This window comes from Artibeus jamaicensis, unplaced genomic scaffold (genome assembly GCF_021234435.1).
Source record: "Artibeus jamaicensis isolate MK-2021 breed Jamaican fruit bat unplaced genomic scaffold, CSHL_Jam_final scaffold_474, whole genome shotgun sequence".
NCBI classification, from domain to species: domain Eukaryota; kingdom Metazoa; phylum Chordata; class Mammalia; order Chiroptera; family Phyllostomidae; genus Artibeus; species Artibeus jamaicensis.
Window position 1 is genome coordinate 34,523,242 of NW_026522046.1, and position 17,702 is coordinate 34,540,943.

Here is a 17,702-nt window from a genome sequence, read left to right on the forward strand (position 1 = left end):
TCTTTGCAGGACACTTTTTTTTACCCTGACTCCCTTGCCCCCAAAGAAAACCTTAAACAGTGGTCTCTGGTAATTACTTTAATGGATATATTAGGCTTTTTTATACACATGTTTCATTTTTGTCTGTTCACATGATTATTAATAATCAACAAAGTTGCTAAATAACAATCTAATATATGTGATATTTTTAAAAATCTTAATGGAAGCAAGTTACATTTGCTGAATCATCATAGCAAATTATGAAATCATCACCCTTTGGCTAATATAAAACATTACCTCTTTATAAAATTTACTTCATTGATATAGCAATTTCATTCATCCCTTTAATGAGAAAATTTACTTTCTTGATATTAATAAAACCATCTGTTCCATCTCAAGATAATGTTTTTGAACCTCAAACTTGAGCATATAGATATTTACAAAATAATTTCTGTTGCCTTTACAGAAAGATAAAGAAGACCAGTGGCTGGAGAAAAAGGTGCAGGGAAATAAAGACCACATTATTTTGGAGCATCTACAGTGGACAATGGGGTATGAAGTTCAGATTACAGCTGCCAACAGATTGGGATACTCAGAACCGACAGTCTATGAATTCAGCATGCCACCAAAGCCTAACATAATTAAAGGTAAGCAATACTACATGCTTTCTTAGGCTGAAAATAAACATAATATCGTCTCTATAATCCCTCTGGATCATTTCATATTATTGGACATAAAATTTTATACAAAGAAGTATAAATTCTAAATTCTAATTATGATTATGACATGTCTTACTCAAGATTTTTCAGTCACTCATGCTGTGGTCAACTGGTTAATTTATAAGTCTATTTTGGTAACTTTAGTGGTTAAGATGGTGGAGAGAGGATAAGCAAAGGGGGAGGATGGAAAGTAAGAGTAACTGTTGAATGTCAACATGAAAACCTGCAATTGAGATAAGAAACTTTGCAAAGGAGACAACTTCTCTGCCAGATATGTGGGGACTGGCCCTCCACTTCTGGGAAGATATGGCCAAAATACTGAGGAGCTCACCTGTGCCCAACCAGGCAAGTTGATTTGGGAACTATAAAATCTATTACACAGTGATGCAGAAACACCCAGACGTAGCCCCATAAATAAATGTAACGAGTTTCAGGGAGACTCCCAAAGTGTCAGGACACTCTGCATCGGTTTCACAGCACACTGGTGGATTCTGCCTTTGTTGCTAATGGTGCTTATATCACACCTAGCTCATGCCATTCCCGAAGACTTCAACAGGGATAGGGAAATGTTTTTCATATACATGCCAAAGAGGTAAAGATGCAAGAATTTATCTTGATTCCTAGTCATATTTACTTCTGTAAGTGAGTTGTCATAGTAGACATACTTTGACATTTACTGTTTTGTTAAATATCATTTAATTTTCACAGGTGATTTTTATGCATATGTATGCATTTCTGTGTACTCTTTGCATTTATACATAGACATGAGAGCACCATATTCTTAAGCATGGTTTAATTTAGTCACATCATAATAGAGTTTCAGTCTTGTTACATAACAGTTTTGAGACTGAAAAAAATTGTCACTTCAGTCATGCTTTTTAACCCTCTTGTAATTTCAAATTGATATTAATCTCATTATGATTTTGTTATATTGTACATCACTTTTGTAAAATTGAGAGCAGCTTTATACAATTAATCTATCCATTAAAAAGTAATTACTATTTGTTATATGACTCAAAAGCAATTAATATAATGGCTTTGTGTTTCTAATATTAATTAAAAAGTGCTTCCAATTATAATTTGAAATTAGGAAGTTGGGAGCATCTAGAAATAATATGGGTATCTTATATTGTAATGGCGTCTTGAAAGATTTACAAAGTATTTCATTTATTATCTCATTTTACTCCTGATTCTGAATATTAAAGTACTGATATAATTTTGAGGGGTTAAAGGATCTGTTCAAGGTCAGAGCTACTTTATTTTATATGACAAATCTAATCTTCTTATAAGGTGATATATCTAAATAGAAGAATGGTTGAATGAACTATCATCACCCCTCTGAGTTTGAAACATCTATAACTGACTCTAAAATTATAATGTATTATGGTTGCAGTAATTACCTTGTATGCATATATAGCTAGATTATGATATACTATTCTTAATTGGAGTCAGAATTCTTAAAGGAGGATTGAAACAGTATACTTCATCCTCCTAAATTTTTAATGTAGCTCATGTACTTGGAGGAAATAATTTTTTTTCAGAATAAAAAGTTATATTTTAATGAATTAAAAATTAATGTTTTAATAACATTATATAGATAAAATACAAACTGCAAAAAATATTTCAGGCAAGTCACTTGATTTTATACTCCCAGGGACCCTGCTATTTTTATATGAAATTGTTAATAAAAACCAACATTAAATATAGAAAAAAGGTAAATAAATAAATAACATATATATAAAGGCACAAAAATAGCTAAGGTACTCAGTGATACATTTACTATGAAAGCTTTTTGGTTTGTTTCAATTTCAGAGAATCAGTTTGTGCATAAAATGAACAGAATTCTGGTTTACAGTTTCAGATTTGCACTCATCACTTAGTTTCTCTTGATAAGCATTTTCTCGTTTCTAAGCTAGTTTCTTCAGGTTATGTAATGCTAAGATTCATTCATTCATTTATTCCGACTATTTTGGGGGGGGTCTTGCTTTATGTCAAGCACCGAGATGAGTACAGAATAATCATATGTGAAAAGTATAGACCTGTCCCCTGCCTTCAAAGACATTACAATCTAGTAAGGAACATAGGCATTAAACAAGATTTAGAATAACCACCGCATAATTATAGCTAGGAGACGTCCTGGTGCAATATGCTACCATGAGAAAGTTCGACAAGGATATCTAAATTATGCGGGTAAGGTGGGGGTTAAGGAAAGGTTCCCTTAGAAGGCGACTTTCTCAAAGAAATGCGTAGGGAGTATACCTTTCAGGGAATGTGTCTTATATGGAACAAATCTTTGAGAGAAGGAAGAAACTGATATGCTTTGGGAATCAGAAAGAGCATGTCAGGAAGAGAGCCTGAAGGTGTGTGAACAAAGATAAGGCTAGAGAGGGACCAGAAGTCCAGAAAATTCAAGACCTTCTAAAACCATATAAATAATTTTAGGACATCTTCAAAAACCATTAAGAAATTATTTGAAGCAGGAAAGTTACATGAATAGATCAGTGTTGTAGACAGATTTTACTCTTGCTCACATGGGTAAAAGCATTATATGAGTGAACAGTAATGCTTGCAAAAAAGCGATGGGGGTAGAAAAAGAAAGCAATGAATGAATCCCAGAAACAATGCACATGTAGACTAGCCCTGCTTGTAGCAGATCCGATTCAGTAGGTACTGGTGAATTTTGAGTGCCTTTCTTGGGCATTTGGGCCATTCTTGGCATTGTTTCTGATGATGAAGAGTTTTGGATTTGGAGAATGAAGAGTAACAAAAGATCAGTTTGGTATTCATTAACTTTCCGATGTCAAGTAGTAGTTGTATGAGTAAGGAGAAGAAAAGGTCCATGATTTATGTATGACAATGTTGTCAGCTTCAGCAGAGGAATGGTATTGGAAGCTTGGGTGAGTTTGCAACCGAACTGAGTGATACCTCTGACTAGGAGTTAATGTTTGTGATATGGATAGATGTTTCCTTGGCATCTAGAAGGGTGATTGGTACAGCATAGATGTTCAAGGAGTGTTTCTCAAGTGACTAAAGTGCAAAGGGTTAAGAACTGCCTGCTAAGAAACCATAATATGATACGGGAGGAGGAAACCCGGCCACCACCCCTCCAGTGAGACTATGGTGTAGTTTTCCTGGAATATCACAAGAGTATAGTATCTCGAAAGTGAACAGAGAGCCATATTTCAAGGAGAAAATAATTGAATGATATTTGACACTTCAAATGTGGCTGAGAGGTCAAGGCAGCTTATTAAAAAGAGATGTGAAATGCCCCTGTCACATCCAGCTTTGCTGAAGTAATGGGGAGAGAAATTGAGGAAGAATAGGCTGAGGATTGTGTGTGAGGGCAGGATGATAGCACTCCATGTTTATTTAATACTTTCAAATAGCGTTGACATGAAGATGGGCAAAGAAAAAATAACAGTTAGTGTTACAAGGATTTTTATGATGAAAAAAAACTAGCGCATATTTTACAGCTGATAAACGGATGGATAATGTTGTCAAGAAGTTAGACAGATGTACAAACATATCTGAGAACATAGGAGATAGAATTCATAGCCTCTAAGCTATTCTGCTGATGCAAAGCCAGAGTAGCTTACTGGAAATGGGAAATAATGAAATATTTATAGTTTCTACAAAAATATCACAAAATAATGTCTAATTGAGTATGAGTAAATCCAAGTACTCCTAAGTCCTCTTGGAAAGTCACATCAAAGACATACCCTGATAGTTCAAGAATTATTTGATTTACCCATATTTTTCAGACCATAAGATTCACCCAGGTTTTAGAGGAGGAAAATAGAAAAAAATTGAAGCAAAAAATACAGTGAAATATTTAATAAAATAAATAACATAATATTTCATCAGTGTAAAAGTAAACAGAACTCAACAGCAGCATTAACAACCATTATTCCTCCCAAATTTGGGGGTGGGGTGCATCTTATAGTCCAGGAAATACGGTAGCTCTAGGAAGTTTATTAGAGCAAATCAAGTTTTTGATGGATGATGATGAATATGGGAGCTTTTGCAGCCAAAATATTTTACAGAGCTAAAAGGATGTATTAGCAAAATAAAGAAAAAGTATCTTTATGTGCTTTCCTCATAATCACTGTCGTTATATATGGTTTCTTATTCCATTTTAAATAAACATGCTAAATTCAAACTCATATCTGAAATAAGTTATCTATAATAAAATAGCAATCTTATGTTTTTTTACTTAATTTGAGAAGATACGGAGTTTAAAGTTCATTTAGATTGCAGGTTTTTTGGGGGGGAGGGCTTTCTGTTTTGTTTTATTTATATAAAATGCATTGTAGACTATCTAAATGATGTTATAGACTTTTACATTAAAAAAACATCATTTACATGCACTCAGATATATTTAACTTTTTGCAAGTAATAGACTGCATCTAGAATATATTTATTTTGGGGCTGAAGAACTATGTTTTTTGAAAATGTGTTCATCTTGCCTTCATATATTCTATTGATAACATTGGCTTACATATACATATACACATACATATACATATACATATAATTTTAGTGGATAATACATTTCTTTATAGTACATGATTCTGATTTAAAAGTATTTAATGATTAATAATATTTTTTCATTTTTACTACTTAAAGACGTTTTTATTTTGAAAGATGTGTTTCTTAACAAATTAGTATTTATAAAAAGGATTATAAAACCATATATAGAACTAGAGTCTGGTCAAATGAATTTTATGGATCTGCTCTATAATTTTAATGACTAAAGATAATACTATCTTGGTTGTTTGAATATATCATTTTAAAAAGCCCTTGAAAATAAATTTATTTTGAAATCATTTTCATCATTTTTTGACCTATAAAGTGTTTAATATTATTTGTTATAAGCAAAGAGAAATCTTAATCTCCTTTAGTAATCACTTTATCTTGTTACTGTGAATTGGACATGTCTAATTTTAACATTGACTATCAATATAATTTGGAGACAAATAATTTTATTTATACATTCTGAAGATCCAATGGTAAAATAATTCTGGTTTGTGAAACCAGGTATGTAATATTTCCATGACAATTCTTCACATTAACAAATTAACAAAGAAATGATACGAATCACCACCAATATATAAATTGCTGAAGTTTTTCATTTAGTATGTCTTTCCACAGGTTTTTTAATTATACTTATAATGACTGTAAGTCATTTTGATGACACTCTATTTACACGCAAATCTGGTATACACTTTCATCTCTGAATAACTCAACACACACAAGAAACACAATGTTCAAGTGCATGGCAGATACTAAAATGTTTCATTAAGGTTAAACCCATGATTGCAATATACATTAGAGAATATAAAATAATGATGAAATTGAATTTCAATTATTTGGGGGAAACTTCACTTTAACTATATGGTGAATCTCAGTCAATTCTAAATAAAAATTCTATATGCAAAACAATATTTTCTTGGTGTAGCACATAACAAAAAAGTAAGTCTAGTTGTTTTCATGATCTTTGATTCTTTATCTTAATGCAGTACAATGACATATGTCCAAAGTTTGCCAGTGGTGAGCCGAATTAATGGTTTTGATTATACTCTGAGTGCAAATTTTCACTGTGTGTGTATGGAAATTTTCACTTATTTCTTGGTAGTTCATTTGCTATTGACAATAGAGCTACTTATATTAAATGTCTTCTAAGAAATTATGGTAGCAAAGAAACTATCAGTAAACATTGCAGAGTATGATGAGCTCATATTTAAAATAACAATTTGAATTTAGCACTAGCACTGTGGAATGACTGGTGATTTTTCTCCTTATAACTTGTCTGTTTATTATAGAATAATTAAAATATTTATATTTAAACAATCAAAAACACAACCAACATCTGAGTTGTATGACACAAACACTATTAATATTGATGCTGAGCTATGTTTTTGATATATGGCAACTATTTAGAAGTGTTTTATACAAGTTTTTTTGCTATTTTTATCTTATATCAAAGTAATTGAAAATGGCTTGGTGTAAATCTTGCATTAATTATTTTCTCTTTTTTTTCTTTTCCTACTGTCACTTTTTTCTTTTCACTTATTTTCATGTTTTTAACTCTACTCTTTTTTCCTTAATTATTTTATTCTTATTCTATTTTCAAAACCAATTTTCTTCATGCAGATAAATGTTGTGAAGAGAATAAAGGTGAAAATGGAAGCCAGTCATGGCAGCTGAATGCTGCTGGGTTTTCTTTCATTGTAGCCATATGTTTGTCATGCATGTTTTAATGTTACCGCCGTTGTGTCATGAGATACTTCCTTTTATGCCCTGCGAATTTATAAGGCTAATTTAAAATTATAATAAAGATTCTCTAAGGTCCGACTGATTATGCATGTATATTTACCCATAAACAATTAGCCTCTTTTTCCTTTCCCAAATTGTCCACCTACAGAGTAGATGATATGCCAGGAAATCATTGAAGGAAATTGAATCCGGATTGTTTATTTCTGGTACCAGTTCACTGAATATGTTGCTTTGTTCTAAAGCTGTCTTTAATTTCTAAAGTTAGCCTTGTTATATAAGCACATCATTTTTACTTGGAATTTAAGCATTTCCTACATCTATCTAATCTTCTTTTATTTGATTATTTTGTATTAATAGTCTTAATTATGTAGAATTGTGGATATTTTTCATTGGTTTTAATTGTTATTCTTTAAAATGTAAATTTTCAACTTAGGGAACATTTATAATATTTAAATCATATATCCGATCATTTTTATTATATTACATGTATATCCTATTCTCTTTTTTTAAAACTGAACAGAAATGAAAAAATACAGATTGATGGGTTTTTTTAGTAAGTGAAAATATGTCTATGCAGTTACCCTACAGAAAATGATAAATTGAATTTTAATTTGTTTAAAAAGTCACACCCTGTTCACTTGATTTGGATTGTCTTTGGAGCTGGCATCAAATATTGATACTCAACAACATATATACTTATTTATTACATTTTCCTGAACATCTAATAACCACTTGCTTTGCAAGGGCCAGAGAAAGAAGTCATATTTTAGCGACTACTTTGAAGAAGATGAAATTAAGATGAGACGGATGTGCTACTAGATTCCACCTTTTAAAGGAAGTTAAAGTTGAGGGAGTAGCATGAGTAATGATTTCCATTTCTTCATTTTCATTCATTATAAAATGAGAAAAGGGTATTTTCACTCCCAAATAACCCGAGCAAGTGATTCTCATTACTATTTAGGACCATTAGGAAGCAATCAGATTTGCATATATTCACAAGAGTGATCATAATTCACACATAAATCAAATTACTGGGTGGGGGTTTTGAGGTTCATTCATCAAAGACTGCTTTGTTGTGGGAAAGTATTCTCTGTTTCCTTTTAAGGAATACCTACAGGATCCTGCAATGTGTGGTGTAAGGCTAGACATGGCTTTAGTAGCCTGTTTCCTTTAACGTATCTCTTCCAAACTCTTTGTCATATCCATTGTTGTTCTTTCTGCTAACCTACCAATGGGCCTGTAGAATGCAGCCCATCCACAGATTGAATACACTTCTGTTTCTCTCCTTTCTCCCTTGCTGACATACAGGGATTTCCCAATCCATGTTTTGGGAATCTAACCTGTTTTTAAGTAATGCTCTGTTTTTAAATCACCATAGTCAATGTTCTAATTTTTAAATAACTAATTACAATTGTAACAATGTTCCATGATGTTGCAGTTTGGATAAGATATGTAGATATGTTGATTACTATTTAGTAGAAAATGCTGAGAAAACAAGGAGTTTCAGAAACACTTCCAAGTGTTTTTTTTTAAATTCATTATAACCACACTGGATCTTTCCAATAAATTATAACAAGAAAGTTATGTACTGGGTTGGCCAAAAAGTCGATTATGTTTTTCTTCCATAAGATTGGTCTAGTGCTCAGGTGTCTTTAACTTAATTCTAAGCCATTTTATTAGATTGTGTTGTGACAACTGTCATATCAGCCTCCATTTTAAAAAAAATCAAAAAGGGTGAATTTTTGTGCTGCCATTTTCATATTGAAGATGGAAGAAAATACACTACATGTTTGATGTATTATGCTTTTTCTTTCAAGGAAGGTAAAAACACAACTGAAAAACAAGAAAGATTTATATGGTGTATGGTGGAGGTTCTGTGACTGACCAAACATGTCAAAAGTGGTTTGCGAAGTTCCTCAGTCCTATTGACATTTTGAGCTAATAATTCTTTGCTGTGGGACTGTCTTATGGAAGGGAAGATGTTTAGCAGCACCCTGGCTTATACCTGCTAAAAGCAGATAATGAGATTTAGCCATCATGCTCAAAATATCCAAAGCAATAAAGCTATTGGTGAAAATAAAAAAAACGTCTTTTATTCTATGGGGAAAACATATACAGAACTTTGTGGCCAACCCAATAGAAGATGACTTAGTATATAATTACCAGTCATTTTTGTGGGGAACATGGAATACATCTTCAGTAAGATAACAAAGTTGATTCATCTTTTGAAATTTTATATTCTATAACTCAAGGTCACCAACTGCGATATGAAGAACACGCATTCAGGTACATGACATGGAGACTGACATTTTGACAGTTCAGAAAAAAACCTAAAATTAAAATTCTATCTTAGCAGAATTATTTCCATTTTAATGAGTTGTTCATTTAGATTTTTTAAACATCTAAGTATGGATCAAGTTGATAATCCTGAAATTAATAAGCAGTCTATCATTTGGCCAAATTTTCTTCTTAGATGAACAGCTATTTTACAGTTGACATATGCATAGATTCTTAAAATATAATCCAGACATCTTAAAATAATAAGCTCTGAGCTTTCTTTTCTATAAGAAATTGAAAAGCAGAAAACCGTAAACAGTGCAGCTACCATATTTCAATAAATGTTACCCTAGAGATTGTAACCTTCTCTGATTATTAAAAAATATTAAAATGTGTAAACGTTGTTGAATTATCTTTTTTTAGTATCTGAGGTTTAATTATGTTATATGCATCCACAAAATCTAACAGACAGTACTTTTTGTCTAACTACTATCTGTCTATAGGTCTAAATATATGTGATTTGGGGGGAAGGAAGACATAAAAATTCAACTTATTTTGCCTCTCTCTAGCATCATTCAATAATTTTTTTATCCAATGGCTTTTTAAATAAAATTATATGTCTAAAATGCATGAGTATGAACTTGTGTGTAAGGTGGGTTTTATATTAATCTTTATATATACTCAGAAATATGTGCCTAGAGCAATTGATGTATATATCATGTCTTTAAATGTTTAATCATTTCAAAAGTTGGTTTTGATCATGTTATACCAGTTACAGAACTACATTGATGTGTTTATGCATGGTTGCCATTGTCTGCACGTGGCGTATCATGTTACAATTTTTACACAAACCTGAATATCTCCTTTTACTATACCAACTCTTTTCAAGTCTGTCTTTTCTGTCTTCTCTCCATATATTATTCAGTCCTAATGGTCTCTCTACCCTAATTCACACCGAGTAACTATCATAACTATCATATAACTGTAAGGCCCACCATGCCATGTTTCATATTTGCTAACATACTATGCCTAGGAGGTAACAGTAAATTCTTCTTTCCTACAAAATGTCTTCTTGAATTGGAGAATGTTAAGAAAACTGCTAATTTTAATCCCTTCTCTCTTAATACTATTATTCACTGAGAATAAGTATACTTCATAAACTCTATAATTTTATTTGTTCTAAAAACATCACACAGGTGCACACATGCATGTTCATACATACATGCTCATACAGAAAGTGCACACATACATGTTCATACAGGAAGACATGGGCAAGTTTGAAAAATTTTAATGCCTTATTTTATTTTTTTAAATTTCTTTTTTACTTAGCCTAAAGTATCTCTCAACTGTTATATATTTATATATAATACACATATGTATTATATAATAATACACACATTATATAATCATATACATTGTATATGTACACATACCTTCTAGACATTGGATTCACATTATATATATATTATTCACATTATATATAGTTGTTTTATATATATATATATATATATATATATATATATATATATATATAAAACAAATTCTTGTACCAATAACTTTACTACAAATAATTTTGACTTTTAAAATAATTCACCAGCTCTCTTGCCCTGGCTGCTGTGGCTCAGTGGATTGAGTGTTAGCCTGAGAACCAAAGGATCGCTGGTTCAATTTCTGTCAGGGCACATTCCTAGGTTGTGGGCCAGGTCCCCAGTAGAACGAGTATGAAAGACAACCACACATTGATATTTCTCTCCCTCTCTTTCTTTCTTTCTGCCCTCTCTCAAAAAATAAATAAATAAAATATTTTGAAAATAAAATATTCACCAGTTGCTTTAAAATTAATAATTAAAATTACAAGTATGCACCGTAATTCATAGATTATATGATTTGGGCAATATGGAAACCATTATATTTAATTCAAATATTTTCTATATAAGAATGTGAGTTTAGCCCTGGCTGGTGTAGCTCAGTGGATTGAGCACAGGCCTGCGAACCAGAGGATCGCAGTTCAATTCCTAGTCAGGGCACATGCCTGGGTTGCAAGCCAGTTCCCTGCAGGCCAGTTCCCAGCAGGGGACGCACTAGAGGCAACCATACACTGATGTTTCTCTCTCTCTCTCCTTCCCCTCTAAAGATAAATAAATAAATAAATATTTAAAAAAAGAATGTGAGTTTATTATATTTTATTTAAATTAAAACTAATGTAAGCAAAATTGCTCAATAGTTTTAATTCTAAACTATTGAATTTATGATTACTCATTTACATTCAACAAAATGGAGTATACAAGATAATTAAGCCACATACTTTTAAATTTTTTAATCCTCACTTGAGAATGCATTTATTAATTTTTGAAAGAGACAGAGAGAGAGAAATATCAATAGGTTGCCTCCCTTTCACTCCTCAACTGAGGATTGAACCCATAACCTGGATACACTACCTGACCAGTGATCCAATTCACACACGTTTGATGTATAGAATGATGTTCCAATCAACTGACCCACTGGCCAGGGCAAGCCATGTACTTTTGGGTCTGGATAAGCTGTCATATACATACAAATTTATTGGTTTATTTTTGGTTTTTTTTAATAATATGGTATACCCACACTAAGAACGGAAAAACAAAATACAAAATTACAAATGAACATAGTAATTCAAAATGGATATTTATACCACCAATACAATATTTCAGTATGTTTTGGTCTAGCTTTCAAGAATAGTTAACTGGTATTTTGTATAATATTTTCAGTTTGTAGACTTTGTTAATAAATATATCTGATCATGTAAGATTATCTGAAAATTTCAACCTCTTTGGTTTTGGTTATATTAGCAGCATTAAGAACTGAAAATAATATATTGCCTAAATTAAAGATTATCATTTATAATTTTTTAACCTTATATATTATGATTGCACTTGAGTAAAACACATAGGATCATTAAGGTCATACCTAAATGTATCATTCCATACATTTTATTAAGATTCAAACTCTGAGGCATAATGTAATAATGCCCTTTAAACAACTTTTGAGTGAATACAAATTAAATAGGATGTATTAGTTTGCTTTATTTCCTTTCATTCTCCTTCTAAATTTTTCTTTTTAATATACCCCCTTTCTTCATCTTTCTTAATATCTGGACATGAATAAATAGGGTGCATTTCTTCTATTGTTTTTATGTTAACCATGGTTACATTTTAAAGTCCCTACATTTTTTATATAGATACATGACATAAAACCTCTCCAAGGCTAATGCATTGACTAGGCAGCTCAAATGTATACATAGCAAATGAGTGGAGATACAAATATTTTACAAATAATCCTTAAGTGACTTTAATACAAGTTGCAATAGTTAAAAAGTCTATTTTCAAATCCACTATGTGATTAAAAAATAAAGATTATTATTTAGTCACTATTTATACTTAATAGTTAATCTTACTTTTACAAAGATATTATCAGAGTAAATTTTAGGTCTTAACTAAAGAAAAAATGTCTTTCTAACATATTACTAACATGTTCTTTTTAAATTATCATCTAAGTTTGAGTATTATTCTGGAGTTAACAATTTTAAACTTTTAAATATAAAATTGTATTATTTCTTTTTACTTTATTGTCCTTAAGAACTTAAAACACATAAAACAGAAAGGTCTATAAACAACATCTCAATCTTTATGTAAGGAAAAGGATTCAATAAGGTTCCATTGAATGGTCCTGAAATACAACAGAGATGGACGTTTAGTATCACGCTTTGATTTCTACTGCCTTCAATATTTTTGTCTTATCTCAGATTATGAACCAGATGATGAACTCTGGTAGTACCCTCTCCTTCCAAGTGGCTAATAACTATTCTCAAAGCCTGCAGTACCTGTTCCTACGTACTACCAAAACAGCAGAGTACATATTACATTAGTTTTAAATAAAATTGAAATTAAAGGAGAAAAACAATAGTCAAGGAAAACACAACATATATCGAGAGTTGTATTAGTATATCTGAAATCTGAACTGTCTTTGGTTTCCTCATATCTTTGTTGATAGACTGTTGTTTTAGCTATTTTTTAAAGATTTGTTTGCTCAAGTGGAGTTTTATATTCAATGTGAACTAATCTATTGTTGGTTGTATTAAGCCTAAGTGCAAAATTTCTTAATTGCATATATTCAAATTAAAATAATTACTATTCTAATTTAAGTAATATAATATAAAGTTATACACTGCAAACATCGAATAATATTAAGAGGTAGCATCACTTAAAAATTATGTATTATTTTTAAATTCTATGTATGTACTAAATGGTCACCATGAAATAAATCTTTTAGCTAATTGTTTTTCTTAAAAGCAAGCAATTAACTATTACTGTTTTAAATAATATCCACAATTCATGAATGCTTTTAAAGAATATTTTTATTTTACATCTTACATTGATTTTATGTATGACACTTTGTTTTAAAGTATTTCTGATTATTTAATTGCATTTGTTTTCATCATAGCTTATCTTCATGAAAAAGTGTACATGTTATAAATGTATTGCCCTCAGCCTCATCTCTTATTTAAACCCTCAACATAATATTAAACACTGTGTGTAATCTTATGCATGCATTTCATAGTAATTGTGTCATTTTATTTTCTGTATTTATGTGTCTCCATAGTTGTAATAAAGAAAACTGAGGAAAAGCTTTGTTATACGTGTTTTCTTTATTACTGGTACAAACTTTTTCTGTCCTTGTTGTATGTTTCCATTTCTAACTTGGTCAAATCCAATATTTCAATGTAGTAAACGTACAATTGAGTTATATCTATTTTGGAAGAAATAATACATCATCAGAAGACATTGTAAAAATAATTTAGATATAGTAACAAATACTGTTACTTGCATAGTGAACTAATTCTGGGGTCTTATAAAATTTTATTATTAGTGGAAGGCCAAAATAATTACGTAACAGTGAAACACAGAAATATATTGAATAATTTCAGTAATTATTCAGTAGTCTGCATTGCTAGAAAATGTTTGTAAAAAAATTACTTCAAGTGATTTTTCTCCAGTTACTTGGGTTAATATTCATTGTAATTCAGTTTGAGCACCACAAGAATAAAGTTGTAGATAATCATTAAAGTTCTTTTCTTACCTATAACCAAGGCATGAAACATAAATGACTTTGACATTTGCAAATAATAATAAAAATAATAAAAAAGCAGAGCACCTTTTTGTTTTTAAACATGCATCATGCCACACACTGTGAAGAATGCCAAGGCGCAGTATTTCATTCACTCTTCATACAGTCCCTGTGAAGTACCTTTCTCCCACCATGTACGGAAGATGGAGAGGTCTAAAGAGGTTAAGTAATGGATGTAGTGAAGACTCACAGTTACAATCCAGATCCAGTACTGTTAATAAGACATCATTACATTTTTTCCATTTTAGCCCTGGACCTGGGTTCAAATAATAACTTTAAAATGTAAATTATTCAGCTAGTTTTTCTAAAGTAAAAAAATATATATTCTCTGATTTAGACATGAACATATACTTATATAAACACATTTTGCTCTGCCAGATAAAACATGGTATAGAAATTACAAAATTGTTCATTTATGGATTTGCATTATTTTAAGGCACACTTGATCTTTGTTATTCTAGAACATCCTGCTCTCAAACACATACCTTTACCTATTAATATGTATCTATTAAAAGTTTTAATAAAATGTTTACATTTTGTAAAATATGAACTTCTTTTAATTGATACAATAATTATAGAAGCTGTGTATTTTGGGAGAGAGTGTTAAATTATTGTTTGATGTTCTTGTTTACTTTTTCTTGAAGCCTCTTAACAATGATATAATTTCAAATGTGAGGTATCTGGGATTGTTTGACATTTTTCTAGTGACAACCACATTAACTTTATGTCACTTTATTTTTTAAGCCACTATGAAAAAAAAGGTTTGAGGAAATCTATTCTAATATTCTAATCAAACATCATTATTTTATTTTTTATTATATCATCAAGAAACTGAGCTTCAGAGAACCCAAGTACTAGTAATTGACAAAGCCAAGCAACATGAAATATCAGTTTTTTATCATTGTTTTATTAAATTACACTGAGTCAATTCTATTCAACACTTCTATGGTCAAGTATCTTTTACCCAGTTCCATTAATTTATTCTTCACTGGCCGAGAATGTATATGGCAAAGTAAAGGCCGTGTATTGATCAACCACAGTTCCTGCCAGGAGTCATGGTTCTATTAACCACCTGTTATCTTTCTCACTTCAACTTGTACACGTAGCTGCTTTCCCATGATCAGTGCAATAAACTCACACTAAGTTTATAGTCTTCAATGAATATCAAATTAAACTTAATCACTTTCTGAGTTTTACACATTTTTATGAAAACACTTTATAAAAAGACAATATTGTTGGTAGAAATAGGTCTTTTCTATTGTATAAATATAATAGTATTTTTACTTACTGTCTAATAAAAGCTAAAGTACATACTTTTATATCAGCATCAATCATTTTCATTTTAATCAAAATAAGTGATTTTAACACATTATTCACATAGTGGTTCTATGCTTCTCAACTAATTTGTTATTTACGATTACAAAGATAAATATTAAAATATTTAAGAAGTCACAGTAAAATATAGCTAACTTCTGTTTAAATACGATTTAAATATCATCTCATCAAACTTGCATTTCCATGAGCAACAAGCTCCAATTTTTTACTGTTTGGTTGCTATAGTTTCCATATAATTTTATAAAGGCTAAACTGGGTATGTGTATTACATGGAAGATTAAGTGCAAAACTCCTGATTCTCTTGAAAAGAAGAAAATATTAATTATAAATGGACTTTTTAGAATGTTTAGACATATTTACAATGTTTAGTTCTAATATTATAACTTGATTTAAAAAATATACAACTATCATGCACTTGAAGTATCCAAGACACAACATAGTGAGTGTCTAAAACTGGAAGTTTCATAAAATCCAATATGTTACAAATTCCTTGGAGAATCTTAATCCCATTCATATATTTGTTCACATTTGTCATATATTGTCTTATGCATTTAGAAAGTTCAAAGGCATATATAATATTTAAGAATTTTACAATCGATTACATAGTTTGGAATTTCAACTAGTAATTGTAAAATATCAATTGTAGTTTAATCTTATATGGGCGTCATCCAATTTTGTAATATAGTATTTTAAAAACATATTTTTGTGCAAAGAAAACTTTTCTATGTTTTATCTATGGTCAGATTCTTAATATAACTGAAAAATGGCCAGGTAGTGGTTGAACTAAAAAACTAAAATTTAAGTTGTTCAGTTATCACTGGTCAATATCTGTTCTAATCATACTTACCCATATTTAAAATTTAGGAAGTTTCTTTTCCTTGTAGCCAATAAAAATTTTCATTATTTTATGGGAAGTGACTGAATCACCTCCTCCAAAGCAAACTGAACACAAAATAATAAAATGCATATGGAGAATGCACTGAATTAGTGATTTAAGAACAGATTTCTAAAGTAGCTGTTTGAATATATAATTACCAAATCAAGGAAGTAAAAATTTTCATAGAAGAAGAATAACATTCATTATGCAGGGTCCAGTGTAAATAACATCCATTTTTATTACAAAATCTTTTATTACAAAGTCATAAGCATATAATTCAGTAACACAATATCAAACACATTATAAGAAATTTTAGGTGGAGTCATTCAGATTACTGTCCATCTCTTGCTATACATTCACAAATCCTACCAACCACACTCAAGCAGGTGTTACTCCACCTGGACCCTGTATTTTAGATTGTTTACTTTTTATGGACATTGTTTAAAAAGATAAATATTAACACCTTACGGAGGGTTGAGTAGGTATTTAAAAATGGTGAACGTGATGATACATTTGAAATGTCATACCATTTAAATGTATATATAATAATTTTACCTAATTATAAATATAAAATGTATAGTATTTTATCTCATAGAATGTCTATTTTTAAATATATTAGTAGACACTAACGATTTAATGTTAAATCAACCACTGATCACATATAAAAGGATGAGTTTACTCCCTTCTTCAATCCAAATGTCAAACACTGTCGGTTGGCACTTCTACATGCATTATGGAAATAAGCATGGAAGAGGAGAGCATAGCCCAGTCTCTACGCGCTCCATTCTACCCATTACAACAGATTCCATTTTCTTGTCTGTGTATCTCTAACAATTCCCTGCCATCTTTTGTGAAAAAGAGCATTCTTCATAGGTTTTGTGGGTGGTGATGTTTGTTTTTTTAGGGTGTAAGTCAATTAGTTTTTTTTTCAATTGCAAAGTCCATCCTCTTTAATTAAGTCATTTATGACTTAATAAACCCATCCTTCTAATCACCCCAATATCTGATCTCCAATGTCCATATATAAACCTCCTAATTTCAGAATTTATCATATGTTTTCTTTCATATCTCCATCT

The 17,702-nt window shown here is 30.6% G+C and overlaps 1 protein-coding gene across 2 annotated transcripts in view; it reads left to right on the plus strand.

The window, feature by feature from the left end:
* The window catches only part of NCAM2 (neural cell adhesion molecule 2), a 419,099-nt gene that overhangs the window by 382,541 nt on the left and 18,856 nt on the right, over positions 1 to 17,702 (plus strand). The window contains exons 15-16 of one of the 2 annotated variants that reach the window (XM_037161842.2): positions 446 to 626; positions 6,852 to 7,410. In XM_037161842.2, the coding sequence (XP_037017737.2) occupies positions 446 to 626; positions 6,852 to 6,958 (288 nt within the window). In that variant the 3' untranslated portion in view covers positions 6,959 to 7,410. Of the gene's footprint in view, positions 1 to 445; positions 627 to 6,851; positions 7,411 to 17,702 lie in introns of those variants that run through there. The other variant, XM_037161841.2, reaches the window with a different exon arrangement.